Source organism: Gymnoscopelus microlampas (genome assembly GCF_963454915.1).
Source record: "Gymnoscopelus microlampas genome assembly, chromosome: 11".
Classification (NCBI taxonomy): domain Eukaryota; kingdom Metazoa; phylum Chordata; class Actinopteri; order Myctophiformes; family Myctophidae; genus Gymnoscopelus; species Gymnoscopelus microlampas.
Genome location: NC_139948.1, coordinates 28,852,971 through 28,872,308, shown reverse-complemented (window position 1 = coordinate 28,872,308; position 19,338 = coordinate 28,852,971). Strand labels below are relative to the sequence as shown.

The 19,338-nt window shown below is 38.4% G+C and overlaps 3 protein-coding genes across 4 annotated transcripts; 2 read left to right on the top strand and 1 right to left on the bottom strand.

Annotated features, from left to right (window-relative positions):
* Positions 1-200: 200 nt before the first annotated feature.
* LOC311055565 (splicing factor U2AF 65 kDa subunit-like) lies at positions 201-8,319 on the bottom strand. Its single transcript, XM_084071804.1, is given in 14 exon segments — positions 201-1,264; positions 1,499-1,741; positions 2,061-2,147; positions 2,251-2,373; positions 3,731-3,753; positions 3,756-3,797; positions 3,800-3,821; positions 5,104-5,183; positions 5,658-5,796; positions 5,933-6,049; positions 6,200-6,351; positions 6,746-6,849; positions 6,946-7,162; positions 8,162-8,319. Coding segments are annotated over 14 exon segments (1,530 nt in total). The 5' UTR covers positions 8,211-8,319; the 3' UTR covers positions 201-1,132.
* Positions 8,320-10,274: 1,955 nt separating this feature from the next.
* LOC311056473 (dehydrogenase/reductase SDR family member 7C-B-like) lies at positions 10,275-15,231 on the top strand. 2 transcript variants are annotated; one of them, XM_084073111.1, is made up of 8 exons: positions 10,313-10,392; positions 11,574-11,656; positions 12,008-12,188; positions 12,812-12,924; positions 13,110-13,320; positions 13,479-13,571; positions 13,683-13,835; positions 14,053-15,231. In XM_084073111.1, the coding sequence occupies exons 2-8, from the start codon at positions 11,603-11,605 to the stop codon at positions 14,256-14,258; spliced, it is 1,011 nt and encodes a 336-aa protein (XP_083929237.1). In that variant the 5' UTR covers positions 10,313-10,392; positions 11,574-11,602; the 3' UTR covers positions 14,259-15,231. The 2 variants fall into 2 exon arrangements, with proteins under 2 accessions (XP_083929238.1, XP_083929237.1); XM_084073112.1 differs by lacking the exon at positions 11,574-11,656 and having other exon boundaries at positions 10,275-10,392.
* A 294-nt stretch (positions 15,232-15,525) lies between these two features.
* Positions 15,526-18,985, top strand: LOC311055875 (protein NATD1-like). Its single transcript, XM_084072142.1, has 3 exons — positions 15,526-15,728; positions 17,691-17,812; positions 17,997-18,985. The coding sequence occupies exons 1-3, from the start codon at positions 15,560-15,562 to the stop codon at positions 18,117-18,119; spliced, it is 414 nt and encodes a 137-aa protein (XP_083928268.1). The 5' UTR covers positions 15,526-15,559; the 3' UTR covers positions 18,120-18,985.
* The last annotated feature ends 353 nt before the right edge of the window (positions 18,986-19,338 follow it).

Sequence of the window (19,338 nt, the reverse complement as noted above, 5' to 3'; positions counted from 1 at the left end):
ATAAACTATACTAATGTGGATGAAAATAAACATAGAATGACACTGGATGCAAGCATTTATTCAAGGCATGGCAGTGGCAGGGATTGTACAAGTAAAAATGTTTAGCCATCCAAAAGTGTATAAAATACTGTAATTGATTAATATAATTTGATATATTGCACTCGTTACATTTAAAGCAAATTATTTGTTGTGTCTGCAAACTTTGTAGTAGGCTATACAAATGTATATTTGCTCATATCCAACTTTGTTACATTTCAAATATATTACATTATTCACCAATTGTTTTGGATATATTATGTTCATGCCCACACTGTTTAGAAAGCTTTTAAAAAAAAAAGTTTTTAATAGTAAATAAAGAGATGAAAAAGAACAGCACGTAACTAATAAAGCTTAATATTAAACTTCAAACAAGATATCTACAGAACTAAAGGTGCAATTTATTTTATGTGCATATCACATTTAACCTCTTCCATTATGATGTGAGGACGGATTTCTGTTTCTGAAAACTACAGTATAAATTGTGTATTTCAATATCTATTGCTGGTAGTTCCAGTGTCATATCTTGTCAAACACTTCCTGCTCTTCATTACCTTTACATGGAAGCTCAACACATTATGGAGATGATATGCCAATTTAGGTAGTTTTCAATAAGAGTATATGATCATAATAATATTATTAATCTTCTGACATTATTTTCTATTTACAAAATTGCAACTGTCAAAGAAGTACATTTGATGTCTTCTAATAAAATGTTTTTGGTGTTTTTATCCACAAAACAACTAGACATTTGCTATCCTATACAGTAAGCAGTACAACCTGTTTGACTTAATCGTTGTTTTAAGGTTAAGGAGTAATGTGAACGTGTGACTGGAGGAAAGACAACTGGTAATACATAATATTTAGTACACACTCTTAGAGTACAGAAGGTAAAACATGTGAAGTACAGTATGTCTTCTCAAACAAGTCTTTTCCAGATCTAGTTAATAAGGAACTGTTCACCACATTCAGAAAAGTAAATACTTTAGAAAGAAAATAACTATCTCTTTCTTATATGCTGAAACAAAATGTGAGAACAAAGAGAACAAGGTGGACACAACTTTTCAAGACGTGCCCATCAGACCAGTCTGTCCACTCAGAACTCGTGTCTATGATACATATCTGGATCGTAGTATTTGGTGACCACCACTCTGTTAGCAAACTTGCGGCCAGTGAGGGCCTGCATGGCTTTCTGACATTCTGCAGCCGAAACATACTCCACAAAGATCTGGAAAAAATAGATTTTTGTTGGGGGGGGGGGGGGGGGGTGGGGGTCAGTGAATGTGAAAAATAGCAAAAGCAGTAGTACTGTACCTACACCTATTTTCACGTGTGATGCAAGAAAAGGTGCTACCTAAATCCAACACGATTTATTGAGTTAGTCTGTGTACATTTATACACACACACAAACACGCTCACTTGTCTGTATTATGCAAACACAGCTAAGGCCAGAAGACTTCACCTTGCCACAGCCAGGGACTTCCACGCCATCAACAGGCCGAGGGATCTCAATGGAGCGCACGCTCCCGTACTTGCAGCACTCCTCGCGGATGTCTTCCAGGATCTCCTCATAATCCTCATCATCCACCAGCTCCTCAGACATCACCATGTTGAGAAGACACAGCACCTCTGTGGGAATGCCAGAGTTCTGGAGCCTTTGTAAGCCAGGAACTTGCAGTGTAACTGGAGTCTCAATGATGGAAGTCTGGTTGCAGAAGAAGAAAAAGAGGGACAGTCAATGTATTTACAGTACTACAGAACAGCTCCAATTCAAACTCAAACGCAACCATATTGCCAAAGAATAAACGTTGGCATCGTACATTTCTGCAAATGGATACGTTGAATCTAGACATTTTGGGCTTTTTGCTATCTATATTCGATATACTATTACCTATATTTCATGCACGGGGAAACTGTCTTTCACAAGATATAAAGAAATTAGGCAACATTCCATACAAATAGTACAATAATAGTAAACAGACTCCTAGACTAAATAGATCATAGTTTATATAAATCCTACTCACTGGATTGGCATTTTTAGCTCCTACACTAGCCCTTTGGACGATGAGCTTTTTGTCTCCCAGCTGCATTCCGTTGAGCCCTGCTACTGCCTGACAAAACACAACACAACACAACAAAACCAAGAAGCCTCTAAACACCAGTACACGCAACACTGCACTTCTGTTGATATAAATGGTAATTGTAGCTCCTTACCTGATCGGTTGCACTGATGTCTACATATTCACAAAATGCGTAACCTTTTGACAGTGATGTGGCACTGTCCTTGACTAGATTGAAAGCTTTGAGCGGTCCAAATGATGTCAAGAGCTCCTTTACCTGCACAAAAGATGAAAACCAGCATGGACATGAGAAACACCATTACATCAGCCTCACAAAGCTTACACGGCAAAATCCTGAGTGTTCATTTAACTCTGATGAGTTAAATGAACACTCACTCTCAGAGTTAAATGAACACAACATGATTTTGCTGTGTACCCCACCTGAATAAAATAAACCTCCATTTGATTGATACACATGAGATAAATCATATCATGGGGCATGGACAAGAAAAGCATAATAAATGACATGATTAAACAAGAATTTGCTCAGGTCACTTGTAGAACATAATATTGATTAATTGCACTGTATTTCTATTTGTACAAACAAAAGAAATAAGCGGCTTGTTTTTGTCAGGGTTTTGAGCAGGACAATCAACAGTAACAGTTAAAGGACCATACCGGCAGTCTGTCATCTTTAAGCCAATGACTATGACTCATGCTATACTTGACATCACTACCAGACAATTTCCAAAGCATACCGTGGTTTGTTTGATTTTCGAGAAAGCCGCTGGATTAAACTAATTTCAGTATGGTATGAAAATGAACGTGCAGAGAGAGACTTCAAACTTGCTTGACTCAGGAAATTAGAACAGCAAACTTTATTGTGTCAAAGTTATGTTATCATTGTGCTTTAATGCATTTTAAAGCATGGATTGATTTGGAAAGCCTAGCCAAAAACAGTTCCTTGTGAAAGGATTGATTCATGAATGAAATTCCCACGTCCATGACTTGTTAACTGCACAATGATGTTTATCCATATTGATAAAATGATTCAGGTAAGTTCAATAACGTTTTAAAGACCATGTAGGGAAAAAAATGCAAAATCAAAAAATATGCCTGAAGCTATGAATAATAGACAATGACATGTATTGAAGGCGGTATGGTCCTGTAAGTGTTTAAGTATAAAGAATTTGCTACAAGAGACAAAAGACACCATACCATATTAACTTTTAAGTTAGTCTTGAGTGCTAATTTGTTTAAATCAAAAGAGCAACATGATATATTCCAAATTGCCTTTATTTTGACTGCACGAGCTATACTGTAAAATGGTGCAAGGCAAAAGACATAAGATGATGTTGAATTGCTCTTATCTATAAACATTAAAGTAGTCTTATTATACTTTGCCAAGTGCAGGCAAAAAGCACCAGATAAGTATCCAGACAGCAGTCTTACCTTTAGTTTTAATGCTGAATACAACCTCCCCCCAACCCCACCCAGTCTTTACTAATAAGCAATCCTTTACCCCAACTCCTGGGCCCTAAACGCGCTCCAAAAGAATGATGGGAGAAAGAAAGTAGCCAGTAAGGGAGCCTGCTGGCTAGCAGTGTATCCGAGTGAGGATCAGAATGTCTTACTTGCCTTGTGTTACATGTTGGCATGGCAGCAGTAGATCAGTACTACTGAACAAATTATGAGCGCAGACTTAACGATCTTACAGGCCCCTAGCTGGGGACAAAGTGGGGGAACAAAAATGAAAGAGCTGTGAGTATCAAAGCAGTGGCAGCGACTGCAATAAAAATAAATAAAATAAAATAAAATAACCAATAAATAATAAACACAAGGGTACACTTTACTCTGTCAACTAATTAGGATAAATTAGATATAATGGAAAATTAGAATCCAATTCACTGCACAAGATTGGAAATTTACAACATCTCCCCACTTGTGTGCCAAGGTGGTTCTATTCTGTGCTATGGTTTAGTCTAAGGGAGCATTTATTTATATCCATAAGTTGAATTCCACAGACCTACTTATCAACATTGTTTGTTTTACTCTTACGGTATTTACTTATATATATATATATATATATATATATGAATATATATAGGAAAAAAATACAGACACTTATTATTTGGGGACAGCATCCACGCCTGCATTCCATGCAGAAACAAAGGCATGAGACTTAACAGGCCTAATATGAATTGGACTTTGCTTACCTTTTTCAAAAGAGTATGGTTAACATGAGAAATGAATAAGCAGTATGTGATAAGCAAATTACTTGGGAAGCCAAGTCACAGAAAGCCTTACATAAAGCTGTGTACACATAATTCTTATTTAATTGATACCAATGGTTGGAGATATGGCTATGGCTAAGGTGGAATAATATTAGCTATCTAATCAAGTGTCCAATATCCACTTAATATGATGACGGAGCCAACAGAATTGCCCAGAATTGTGAATAAACTCAGATATAAATAAACATGCTTCAAATCTGAAATTGCATGTTGCAGTTGCATCATTAAATGAAAGTCTAATCAAATAGTATTTTTTATTAATGTAAAGCTTTAACCACTGCTAATGTTTTCGCCAGTGGTGATAATTTCAGCTTTTCCTCTTCTTCTTTTCCCATCAGCTTTGCCCTTGCTTACAATGCCATGCCCAGAATTCCAGTGTAGATGAAACCATCAGTTACTGTATGTACTGTACTCACTGCATTAGCAACCTATTATTAACAACCTAGATAATATCTACTTTTGGACATGATGCACTATGTATATTTATCAACTTTTTGGGCTACTCTTATAATTCTGTTCTTAGATCTAAAAGGGCATCTTATGACTTTCCTTTTGTGTGGTAATGTGTTCATCCCACAATCAAATTTTAAAAAGAAATAATCTGTGCATGTGTAACTGTGATAATTAAACAACAAACAAATGAGAGAAGAATGAGAGAATGTGATTGCAGCTGCTTTATCTGTCAGCCTGATATAGCATTTTAGGTCAAATACCTGATCATCATTAAGATAGTTGGGCAGTCCTCCTATGAACAGTTTATGAGGGGAATCTGGCACAACTGTGGAGACGACACCTAAATAGACAAAAGAAATAAGATCCCAATCCACCAACAAATCTCAGATTTTATTATGTCATATGCCATATATATCATATCGTCACTGTCAGGCAGAAACCCTGTACTCCCATATTTAACTTTTTTTCCATAAATGAATGCCCTATTTTATACTTCGTTCTATGGCATTGTTGGTCACAATGTGTCGCATCACGACACGCTGTGAACAAAAATAAATACATGAATTGAACATTTTCACCTGTAATGCACATGCCCAAATAGGGACTCCAGGTTAAAAGTGGTTAAATCTGCATGTGGGTTTTATAAATATTCAATCAATGAAAAGAGCTTGTGACTAAACTACATTGGAACACAGGTTCTTTTTAACATTTTCTGAAAAGGATTGGTTTTGGACATACAAGGATTCCATCCGACAGCGACGATATGTTCATGCATATAAGTAGCAGCATAGAAAGAAAAAAGACACCCACAAACCTGGTACGTGGAAGGCAGGTTGCTCTGAAATACCAGGTAAAGGCCGGTAGTCATGAGGTCGTCTGATCTTCAGTGACTGACCTTGGAAAATAATTCCATCGAAGGCCATGGCCTGTGTAGTCTCATCTACTGATCGAAACTATACATGCAGAAGATACATTGGAGACACACCAAGAAGTATCTAATGCTAGTCCACAAAAACAACTTTGTTTACAATGGAGATCTAGTAACCAAAGACATTGTAGAAATGATAGAAATGCTCTAGAATCACTCACCTCTAGAAATGCAAAGTTCTTATCCTGATTAATTTGCACAGCAAGCACAGGGTTGCTAGGGGCTTGTGACAACCCAGCAAGTCGCATCTGGGCATTAAAGAATTCTGCCATGGACTCCTATGAAAAAGTGTTGAATATGTTTTTTGTGACCCTAGTGTTAAAAACACCACTTGAACTTGTCAGTGGGTGGCATTAATATAAAATAAAAAAAATATCAGGAAACAGAGTAGGACAAATGTGAGTAGAATAATTAAGAAGCTCAGTTACCTCAGTTACCCCAAATGGAATATTGCCAACATAAAGGCGTCTGGCTTGTCTTGTCATCTGACTGCCAACTATGGGCACTTGGGTTGGTGTCACAGCAACTCCGCTCGTAGTGGATGTTGCCAGCAGAGCTATTGTTGGTATCTGTCCAGCAGCTGAGAGAAAAACAAAGTTGAGGGCATGATTCATAAGCAGTGAACATACATTTGATCCTTTGAGTTCATACAAATGTCAACCAAGGAGGAGGGTAGGAGCAACAAAATCTATGCTATGATGATACAGTGAAGATGGGAGGCTGGGTGAGATTATCAATGCATTATAATGCATTGATGACAGGTACTGAAGGCTGAGGTGAAAATGTGCATGCATTTCAACCTACATCTTTATGAGTGCATTGCCAAAAGAAAGAGTCACCCTGCAACCAGGGCTTTTTGTGTTATTGTTATTGTATAACTGTACCTCTATACTTTCATCAAACTGTTAATAAAGTATTCAATCAATCAATAGCTTGACTTCGGGACTGAGAAACAAAAAGAGGTTAACAAATACCTTGCATAGCTTTATATTGCATTGGTGTGATGTGTTCAAAGCCAGGGGGTGGCACATCCCAATATTTGCAGGTCCTTTTCTTCCTTGTTCTCCTTGGAGAGTAGCTAAATGAAGAGTATACAGGTCCAATGTGGACAAAACATTACACAAGGGCTTGACACATTTCTTCTGGTGGGCTGGTGTACTGTACACTCACCCACCTGTGCTTTTTGTGATCCCGTGAGCTGCTCCTCCGAGAGGCGCTCCTTCGTGATGTGCTCCTTTGTGATGTGCTCCTTCGGTCACGGCTCTTCCGGTCTCTGCTGCGAGTCCGTTTCTCCCGGCTGCGACTTCCCCGATCTTTGCTCCAGCTACGGTGCTTCTCACTTCGCTGGGATCCACTGCGGCTCCTCTTTTTGTGCCTCTCTTTCTCTCGCTCTGTGCAGTTCAACAAGGAGAAGAGCAGAGGTATTAACACATCGCTTTGTAGCTACAACCGTCCTCAACCTGACTGTTTAAAACTAAAATCCATAACTTTCATGTCCTACCTGGAATTAAAACCTGAGTCTCCCATATGAGAGACCAAATTTCCACCACTATGCCAATAATATAAGGCATCTCCGCTTAGGAGATATTGGGCTATGAGCTTGAGGCAGTACTAGATGTCAACCAGTAGGTGTCCTACACCAGGGTCTACATTTCTCAATGGAAGAGTAAGAGTAAGAGTAATTACCATACTTTACCATTGATTAAAATGACGTTTTATTCATTAAAGAAGTTCCAGATTGCAGCTTTAAATAATGCTCGACAGTCACTTCAGCACCTTGATGTAAAATTGGCTATTTTGTCCAAAATGTAAAATAATCAAATATTTGAAAAATGGTCTTAAGTAATGTAAAGTATACAGTGGATGTGAACATGCACGGTACATCATTATCAGACTTAATGAGATCCTCCAACTTGTTTATACAGGTTTTGTAGCAATTGTAGAAATATTAGACCTTAATAATAGTTGAATGTTTAAGCATGTTCTAATTATGTATTCTTTACTTTACCTTTTCCAAATATATATATTATTTTACATTTTGGAAAAAAATAGCCAATTTTACATCGAGGTGCCCACTCTTCCTTTGTGCCCACCTATCCTGGGCTGTTACCACTGGGAGCTATGCCTTGGCTATTGGTACTATACCAAGCCCTGTTCCGGCCGGTAGGTCCAGAATTGCATTATTTATGTCAGGTTTAGCAATGTAGGCTAAGGTTGTGTCAATGTGTATTAGCCATTAGGGACGGTCACCAAAAGACACGAATGCCAAATACACGACATGGACAGGACACACATGCATGTGAAGTTACAGTGAAGCATTGACAGATGATATTCATGCAGACAGAATGTCAGCGACGTAATGCTAGTCTGCAAAACACAGATTAGCTCACCTTGTCGATTCTCACTGAGCTGTTTCTCAAATTCCTCGAAATCAGACATATTGACAGCTACCTTTATACATCTAATAACTGCACGCCAGGCTTTGATCGCGATAATAAACCCGGCTTGCTATGTCAGTGCAAGAAGGACCACAGGATTTTAGAGCGGTTCTTCACGACAGTTGTACGGTGCACACGCACACACATACACAGTATATATGGCGCCGCCCCTTGAACAGATACATAAAACAGTGGTTTTCAAACTGTGGGTCGGGACCCCCAAGGGGGTTCCCACATGTTTTTTTTTTGGGGGGGGGGGGTCCCCAGATGACAGTGAAGTGAAAATATACCTAAAAACATATATCAAAATATCATCACTGCATCAAAAGTAATCAACAAACTATGCTATAACAACTGGTGAAACATTGGCCAAATTGTCAAATAATAAAATAGCCGATCTACAAGCTCACAACGCCTGGCATTGCGAGGCGTTGTGAGCTTGTAGGTCTGCTATTTTCCACAATATTTAAACAAAATGTAATGCATCAACTCCTACATTCCAAGTGCTTTAGGGTGGGGGTCCCGAGTTCAAAAATGATTATTTTGAGGTGTCGGCCTGAAAAGGTTGATAACCACTGAGATAAAATAAAAAAAACAGCAGCAGTAGTTCAGCAGTAGTGTATGAGAATAGCATTGTTCTGGCCCAGCTGAGTAGTTACAGATCAACAATGTAGGCCCACCATTTATGTGAGCTCATACAACTTCCTCCAATAAAATCTCAGTTTAATTCAAGAGGAACAAGAGGAATCATGATTTGTGTGCGTGGGGATCTCATCTTAAACAAGCTACGTGCTTAACTGAGCTATCCAGTTTAGTAGACCTTGTATTGCGAATTTGTACTTCCATGTACTGTTATGTACTGTCATGTACTGTTCTCATGTCTTACTAAATAAAGTACATCAATCAATCAATCGAACAGTTGGCATCTGAGAGAAGTCTGGGGCCTGGGCACTGGGCAGTGGCACCTCATTGTGAAATTGGCTTTTTTTTTGCATCAAAAATGTGAAAAGGTAAAGAATAAAAGTACGTTTTGGAAGTACATGATTTGAACATAGGCCTACATGGTACATGATCATCAGACCTAAATGTACCCTTCAACTTGCCATAATGACTGGATATCCACAGGTTTTGTAGCCATTTTGAGCAATTAAATATACATGTATACTTTACCTTATTTCAGAAAGCATACATTTATTATTTTGTTCTTTGTTTTTATAATAGGCATACATTGCCAATTTAACATTAAGGTGCCCAGACTTTTTTCCCACTCTCCAGTTACCCACTAGAATAGGCTAAATGCACAACCAGTACAAATTCAGCATATACACTATTTCATGGGTCTTCAATTACTTGGGGTCCTCAGTGTTACTACAGTGGGGCTGCCAAATGTTTGTGTGATAGGAACCTTCCCCCACCAAAATGCAAATACCTGAAAAAGATATTAACCCATTTAGATAGTTATATAGGGTTATATATTTATTTCTCAACCTCTGTAGCAGATAGACACATGAAATAAAAAGCATTTGAGAGCTTACACCTTTGGCTATTACTGAAATTGTTTGTCTTACAATATAGTGGTCTTTCTTGCCCTGACATTTGTTATGTGTGTGTTGTGCATGTGTACATAAAATATTCTGTCCGTCCGTCCGTCCGTCCGTCCGTCCGTCCGTGTGTGTGTGTGTGTGTGTGTGTGTGTGTGTGTGTGTGTGTGTGTGTGTGTGTGTGTGTGTGTGCGCGCACGTGTGCGTGTGTGTGTGGTACTGTATGTACCCACAATGCACATGTCATTTTTGTATTTGCGGTGCACTGTATGAAACATGAATGAATGAATGAACATTAAGTTTAACCTGAAGATAGCCTGGCTGAAGCACATGGACCACTTACCACCCCCTCCATTGACCTGTCATGCTAAACATCACCCCACACCCCATCCCACACCCCATCCCACACCCATTGCCCTGTCATTCTAAACATAGGCTACCACACTGACAACATGTGTAGAAAATAACTGACTCAGCTGTGTTGCTATTAAAAGACCTCAAATCCCCCAAAGTATTGCAAGAGAGGGAATGCTGGCTGCCAGGGACCCTCATTGACTAAGCACGGGTTTGTAGCTACACAGCTACTCATGAGAGGACTTATCCAGGAAGACACCCAGAGGCCTACAATAGCAATTCCAAGCAGTAAGTGGTTGTTGCTATTCATTCTTCATTATCTAGATCAGACACCAAATTGTTTATTTTACTCTGTTGGTCAGAGTAAAGGGAAAAGGGAGTAGAGGGATTATTATAGTTCAGTGATTCATTTCATGGAAGACATTGAGACATATTGTTTTGAAGTGTCAACTGCCATCAGTTTTATGTTGTTATTTTGGACATCTTGACTCTTGACTTGGAATATTGCAGATGTTACGCCATGACATTGGGTTTTTGAGATACAGTATCTATTTCTAGGTCAGTTTATATTTAGTCTCTGCCTGGACAAGCACACTGACTGTCCTCAGCACAGCAAACAGTTGCCTAAGGCTTTTCTTCAAACCCACAGTTGGCCAAAAATAGAGAACTCGGCTAACACTCGACACTTTGATAAATTATCATCTTGAATTATTATGTTTTATTAAATTAATGTTAGCCAGGAAGACAGAAGAAAGAAAAGTTTGACTCTTCAAAGTGTTTATGAAAGTGGTGGTCTGTCCCCGGGGGAGGGGGGGGGTGAATGTTGAGGTACAGCTGCATGTTGTGTTGAAAGAACTTAATGCCTCCCTCGATTTTTCAATGCCCCCTTTTTAATGACCAGAAAGATAATGACCCTGTTTTGACAAAAAATATTAACGTTCCAATCTGAGAGTAACTGAGTTAGTCCATTCACAAAGTCATAGTAACGGGTTTGGTTTCGTACCTTCTGTTGTAAAGTAGTTATTTTGTCAAAATGTCCTATCTTAAAATTATGTCTTTAATTTCATGTCTTTAATTCATACTTCATACAAAAATGTGTATTTCTCAATAAAACATGGCCAAAGCCCCCATTTTAAAGCAAAAGATATTTTCATATATATATATATATATTTTTAAGGTTGATTCCTCTGCTTTTGAGGCCCAATCCCGGCATGCATTGTAGGCTATATTAAGGTTGCCTACCCACCCCCTCTGCTACTCATTGAGTGTCTATATGTTTAAGACAGCCTATTATCTTCTATTGCAAGCTAATTTGGTAAACAAATATTTCACATTAAGGCTTGTCTTGGATTGTGGCATTAATTTACAGACTATCGCTTTGCACCAGGTGTTGTAGATTGCACTTTGTTGTTTTCTAGTTGAGAAAGAATATTGCAAAAAAACAACTGTCTTTTCTGTTTTCATTTCAGAATCGTAAGCATATAGCTAGATTTAAAAAATGGTTGTAAAAGGGCATTTGGATTCCAGTGTAACGGAGGTGGGGAGTTTATGGGTATGACATGTATACGTCTATCATGTTCAGTAGATTGTAGAACCATTCCATCCCATTTCATCTGCATCATTAGACAATCCTAGGTAGTACAAACCCAATCCTTAGTACATACCTTCAACATACTTCCACCATGAAACATTTTCTTTTGAGCTAACCCTGACTTGAAAATAGCCTGACTATACCTGCTTTGCATGGTATGTTTTTGATTTGATGGTTTAAATGGATATTTTGTGAGTGCTGTTTGCAATGAATACTTTTGTCCTCACAATTAGTACTTTTAAGAAGTAATTTAAAATAGTATGCTGACTTGGTTAAATCATAGACACTTACATTCACTGTATTGTTTTTTAGGATTATATCTTCCTAGAGATGGATCAACAGTGGAACAGCGTTGTTCTATTGGTACCAGCTTTGATTGTGGTCACAGCTGGGCTTTTCTACCTTTACGGTCTGGTTTCCAGTCTGTTGTTAAAAACATGTGTGCGCAACAAGGTGGTGGTAATAACTGATGCCACATCTGGACTTGGAAAAGGTATGTTTTGTTAAATGATTATTTGAATTCCTTGATTGATTGATTGATTGATTGATTGATTGATTGATTGAATACTTTATACGCAGTAAAAAAAAACAAGGACAGGAAAGTACAGTTCAATACAAAGGTCCGCTAAAAGGATTATGGCTTGTTTCCATCGGGGTCCTTTGTACTCAATTCATCGAAACATTTAATGACAGACAAATATACACTACTATGCAAACGTCATATAAACAGTTTGAAAACAAAAACAAAAATATGTACAGTAAACAGTTCGAGGGGGGGGGGGGCTAGGCTTTGAGTTTTACAGGGGCCAGTTTCGAATTGCAGCCACCAGTAAGTGCTCTTTTAGAGTGGTTTTGAAGGAGAGTAGGGATTTACACTCCTTTACGACTTGTTGGGGCTGTGTTGGGGCATAGCAGGAGAACAAATGTAACCCCATGTTAGAGCCAAATATGGGTTGGACGTGATTAGTGGAGCTTCCTCTGGTGTTGTGATTGTGATTGTGATTCAGCATTTTATTTATACTGTAACAAATCTTTATTGATTTCTTTAATCTCCTGTAGTAATGTTTTTGTCCTCACTTTGTTTTGTTCAAATTCCCCATGCATTCATCTTTGAAGAATGTGCCAGTGTGTTTCACAAGGATGGGGCTCGGCTGATCCTGTGTGGGAAACATTGGGAGAAACTTGAAGAACTTGATAGTGATTTGACAAGCGCTTCAGACCCTACTTTAGTAAGTACTGTACAGTATACCAGTTACATGAATCACCAAATAGACCAGTCTTTTATAGAGAGATAGAGTACTGTAGGTAGAATTGTATGTGTTATTGTTAGGATTAGGGTTAGGTTATAGGTGAACTGAACATCAATCAGGTCACTAAATGCATCTCCAACCATATGTTCTTTTCTTGTCAACAGACCTTCCCCCCAAAGCTGGTGCTGGTAGATTTTGGTGACATGGACAGTATGCCCGAGGTAACTGCAGAGGTCCTGGAGTGTTATGGCTGCGTAGACATTCTCATCATCAACAGCAGTCTGAAGGTCAAGGCACCTGCCCAGAGTGTGACTCTGGAGATGGAGAAGTTAATAATGGATAACAACTACTTTGGACCCATAACATTGGCCAAAGGTAAACCAAGAAAAACAAATGGAGATTTGAGAGATATGATAGATAGCTGCAGGGTGGTTGTTGTTGTTTTTAACACATTTGTGTTAAAAACACAATTTGTGTTGTTTCTCAGTTTTCTTAGTTTTCAATATGCAATGTGCTTTATATTTATGTTTCAGGTGTTCTACCAGCCATGATCACCAGGAGAACGGGTCATTTGCTCCTGGTCAATAGTATCCAAGGAAAACTGGCTGTGCCTTTTCGCACTACATGTTAGTCAAGATATTTTATGGTGGCAACAATATTCTAAACACATGAATGAGAAATCAGATTTTCTTGGTAGGAAACATTGACATTGCAGTGAAGTGTATCCTGTGTTCCAGATGCTGCTTCCAAGCATGCAGTGCAGGCTTACTTTGATTGTCTGAGGGCAGAGGTCCAGGAGTACAGCATCTCTGTCAGCACCGTGAACCACACCTTCATTAGCTCCTCAGCAACCGCAGAGACAGCACCCAGCAAAGGCTCCTTCTGGTCATGTGAGTGAAGTCAGCTAAATCCAGACATAACATAATGATCTTTATTGTGTACTTAGCTGCACATTATGCTGTAAAATTATAGAATGGTAAATAAACTAAGCTACATGAGTTGAGGAGTTTATATCGCATTAAATTGCATGTGCATACTTCATTCTGTAGGTGTCTACATATTTTCCTAATGTTATCCTCTCCAATTTGTGCTTTCTTAATTTTCCAGTTTTGTATAGCCAGAACCCCCTTGGCATTACCCCACATGAGGCAGCCACTGCGATCGTGAAGACTTTAAGCAATATGAAAGAAGAGGTGGTAATTGCCCCTTCCCTCCCCAAGATGGCCATCTATACCAGATCTTTGTTCCCCAGCTTATTCTTTGCTGTGATGGCTGCAGGAGTGAAGAATGCTGATGCTATGAGGGAAATGTAGTCCTGCCATGAGCTAAATAGTCTTGTTTTGTAATGAATACATATAACTCTTGTAATGAGATTGATTTGCTGGGTCCATTGACATCAAAAGTTTTTTTAAAGTATTTGGAATAAATGGATGAAAGTTAGAAAGTGAAAATGATCTTGAAATGAAAGAAGGGCTTAAAAAGTAGAAATTAAAGATAGCTGCAAGTGCAACACAACTCGGTGGTGTGGGGGTGCTGCTGCACCTCTCATATTTGGAAGTGAAAATGAAGGGTTTGGTTAATTAGAAAGTCAATATTGAAAGAAGGGATTCAAACAAAAATCTAAAGATGTTATTATGTCTGTCTGTTGTCCATGCATTCACAGAAACTGGAATGTGTGTGCATGCGTGTGTCTCTGCTTCAATTTATTTTTCTGCACTGATTATGACTGGTAGGCTATGTTTGAAATACATTCAATAAATTAATTCAGTGTGAATTATCTGGGCCTATTAACTGGTAACAGATTGAGATAATATAGTGATGGGAAATGAAACTAGGCTACATTTAAGGAGATCCTACTAGTATAAAGACGTACTAGTTTATATATTGTGGTTAGTGATGGATGAAAATCAAAGAAGGTTAAAATAATCAGATTCACATTAGAACAATCAGTTTGTACTATTAAAAAAAACCTTTGGAAACAAGTCCGCAAGGACTTTTTTGGCCGGACCTTTTAGACAAAAGTATTATGTAACTGTGTTGTTTTACATTCTTTTGCCTAATAAAAATGTCAATCAATCAATCAATGGACAGCTGAACAAAAATCAGTGTAATACAAGGACTCACCTGCAGGGGGTTACGAACACAATACATGGCAGTGTTGCCATGTCCGCTTATTATAAGCGAGTTTGGTAGTTGTGGTTTGCGATTTTTTTGGGCTTGTTTGTCTCTAGTTGCTTATTTTGGGCGTATCTTGACATGTCAAAGTATTTGTCTGCACACCCCCATCTGAACATATTTTATGCCAGCCAGGCCCAGGCCAGCCTGCCAGGCCTGTGTCATTAAAATGTTTCGAAAATATTCCACATTTTTCACATTTTCTTCTTTTCTTCTTCTTTTGAAAATAGCAGATCTACACGCGCACATCTACAGCTTGTAGATCAGTTATTTTGAAATAGCCGTTGCATAAAGTGCTCATGTCATGTGGCCTAAGTTGCTTCTTTTTCTTGTTTTCATAGAACTGGTTACTTATTTGTCTCACTAAACTGGCAACATTTGTATATGGTCAGCATAACCTCGCACTCAGCTTTCCACCCAAACGGCGGAGCTCATTTCAATGGCTTTTAAACTATTTTCCCGTTTCCCTGCATTGAACAGCACACGCCTGTTCACTTCCTCTTATTCGTCTACATGTGGTAAATCCAACCCCAACAACAACAGCTGCCTAAGAGTGGAACATGACCGACAGAACGCACGCTTTACCATCAGCCTGGGCAGCGAGGCGGGTAAGAAGAACCATTGCACAGCTTAGCCATGGATCACAAGACGGTCATCTATCATGACCGTCATGGATTAACTTCAAAATAGTGTTTGCGCGTTCTCCCTTTTTGGTCCGTAAATCTACATAAACGTTCAGATTTCAAGTATAAAGTGCTTACCCTATGGCCACGGATGTTACAATGATGTACAGCCCCCCAGAAGTACCTGTATGTTCCGTATTGTTCAATAAAAAGCATTTTAATCCGATAGGTAGCCATTTTCTCATAGTTATAGTGCATCAGAGTGCAATACACCTACCAACCGAAAGGCTCGCGTAGTTGAAAGCATACGAAGAAAATGGCCACCGATCGGATTAAAATGCTTTTTATTGAACAATACGGAAACTACGGGTACTTCTGAGGAGCCGTACATAATTGTAACATCCGTGGCCATGGGGTAAGCACTTTATATTTGAAATATGAACGTTAATGTAGATGTGCGGACCAAAAGGGGAGAAAGTGCAAACACTATTTTGAAGATCATCCATGACTTGTATAAGGGCTGTATGCACAGCTCAGCTGAACCTCATATCATTGGGTTAAAGGGACATTTCACCCCTGGAAGAAAATGACCCAATGGTAATGAAGTTTAGGACTCAATTATTATTATTTTTGTGTATGATCTGTGTTTTGAGATATCTAGTAATCTTCTACCTTCTCGTGACGTTATTTACGTCACGAAATGTTATGTCATTCCTTTTCCGCACTACATGTTGTCTCGACGCGTCTCACACAGACCAGCTCCAAAGACCGCCCCAATGGGGTGTCCCCACACAGTCACTCCCATTAGCTGCGCCCCCCGTTGCAGAGTGAGACTTTACTTTACCTGAGTTATCTTCTGATAGTTGTACTTGAATGTTGACATGAAATAATAATCCTGTGTAGTGTTTCATAAGCTCAAGCGTGAAAAAAAAAAGACAGCGTGGAGAGGCAGCTGGTAAACAAACCGTCGCGAAAGGCTAGGATAAAAATACCAAGGATTCGACAGTGATGTCACTACTATGCGACACGGAAGTAGAACTGCATGAAGATAGCAAGGATTTGACAGTGATATGACATCACTAACGAATCCTTGGACATATATGTAACTAGATGAACATGTGCTAGGTTGACGTTCTTCAGTCAGTGTTGCCAGATATTGTGAGAGAAATAAGCAACCAGGTCTAAGAAAACAAACCCAAAAGAGGATAACTAGGCCAACTTTACCTAGACATGTACATGGGATATTATATATTTGAAAATTGCCGATCTACAAGCTCACAACGCTTCGCTGCCCATTGTGAGCTTGTAGATCTGCTATTTACAAAAACATCTTGAGGGGGGAAAAAGTGCAAAATGTGGAATATTTTTGACAAATATCTGTTAGGGGCTCCCTGGCACAAATTATAATTTCAGATGGGGGACTGTGGAAAAATACATGAACATGTTTGAGAACCACTGGTTTAAACAACAATCAAAACATTTGGAAACAAGCCCAAATATCAACTACATTTTAGAAAGAAGCCGCTTATAATAAGCAGACATGGCAACACTACCATGCTGTTTCAATGTCGTTGTTGGAGATCACACCCACACAGAATCTCCCCTGCCACAAGGAGGGGCAGTAAACCAAAAGCATTATGGTCATTGTAGTAATAAGCAGTCCAGTCAAAACCTAGTCAAACACACAGATTTCATTATTTTTATGGCCATAGGGTGCAAATTTTAAATTGTGCTACTGTTATCTACTACAAATACTATTACCATTGAGTGATTGCAGTTTCTTCCAGGGGTGAAATGCTCCTTTAATGTCTAATGTGTAACTCTAGGCCGGCGTCCACGGCTTACTGAGGTAGCAGCCCTATACTATGCTTCGCCAGGCAAATGCGATTTTATGTCTCTAATACACAGGGAATGCATTGTTGTGGTTGTGTGTCTTCTCATACACAGCAGGGAGCAGTGAACGTGCTGTTCTGCGTTACAAGTTCACAGCAGCGAAAGAGGTGGATCTAATGTCAACCAATGTGCCAGAGTCATTCAGGGGGAAAGGTGTTGCTGCGCTGCTGTCAAAGGTTGGCTGGCCAGTGCTTATCTGAGGTTTATGTGTGAAACGGCCTTTACAAAACGGATGCAATACGTGATTTAACTTTGAAACGAAATAGGGAGCTAAACGTGTGAATTAAATAAATATACATTTAGTATACAATTCCTCAGTAATGTTGATTAAAAACATTTACAGTGCAATTTCCTTTACAGGCTGCAATGGATTTTCTTGTTGAAGAAAACCTCAAGGCCCATGTTTCTTGCTGGTACATTAACAAATACATTAAGGACAACCCACTCCTTGATTATGAACATCTTATCATCAGAGCTCACTGATGCCACAAAAGTACCAGTCACCATGAAGCCTATCAGCGGTTCACAAACTCTTTAGCTCGAGACCAAAAAGAGACACTTGATGTCTTCTGGGACATAAACTAGTGAAAATAGCCAATCTATTGATTGATTTGATTGAATACTTAGTTTATTATCATATTGCAAGCAGCAGCCTACAGAACAGCAGTACAATTACACAAGTAATGTTTCCATTGTGGTCCAATTTACAAGCTCACATCTGCTTGTATCTGTTATATTCATAGGCTACTAAGTTTTTTATTTTGAGCGAATGGAATTTCTTAGATTTATTTTGTATTTCTGAAATTATTTGGAAGAATGTTAGATTTTTTAATTTTATGAAAAATGTTGATTTTTTTATAATTTAAAATAAAAGTTTTGAAATATATACATTTTTACGTAGGAAACAAAAAAAGGTATATTTACTTGCGACCCATAGCAATGGTCGGTGACCCACAATTGGGTCCCGACCCACTGTTTGGGAAACAGTGCTGTATATCATATAGCCTACTTTTCAATTCAAAGGAGCTTTATTGGCATGAGAAAACATACTTTTACATTGCCAAAGCAAGTGTCAAAATATAATAATAAACTACCTCAATTCACTGGTGATTATATACTACCAGAAGAGACCAGATGGACAATGTATGTGAAATGCACAATTCCCATGATGTACAAATAATATTGTGTTTTTGAATTTCTGTTCGCAGATCTGAGTAAATTATCTCATGTCTGATAATTTAAGGGTTATTTGCTATAAAAAGATAAAAAAGATGAAAAAGTCAAAAAATCATACTACTTTGCTGTGTATCATATTTCTCTTTCTAATCCATATATAAAATGTATAAGCATAATGCATAATGCAGTAGTGCAAGCTATTTGATACATGTAAATAATTCTGTGTGCATGTTGGAGTAAAACATTTAATTAAAAGTTATATTTTTAATTAAAGTAGTTGTCTGATCTTGTTTCTGGCTAAAGATTTATAACTGCTTTATTCTTGTACAGTACATGCATATTACATGGCACATGAGTTTTAATTTTCTCCAACCATCCTCGACTACAACTAGACTAACGGAACAGCTTATTGGATATCTTAGCTGAGTTAAATCGGGTAATAACAAAATTAGATCAGACACAGAAACTGGTGGGATCATTAACATTTTATGTATTCATTCATTTCATAGGAAAATAGAGGATCAGA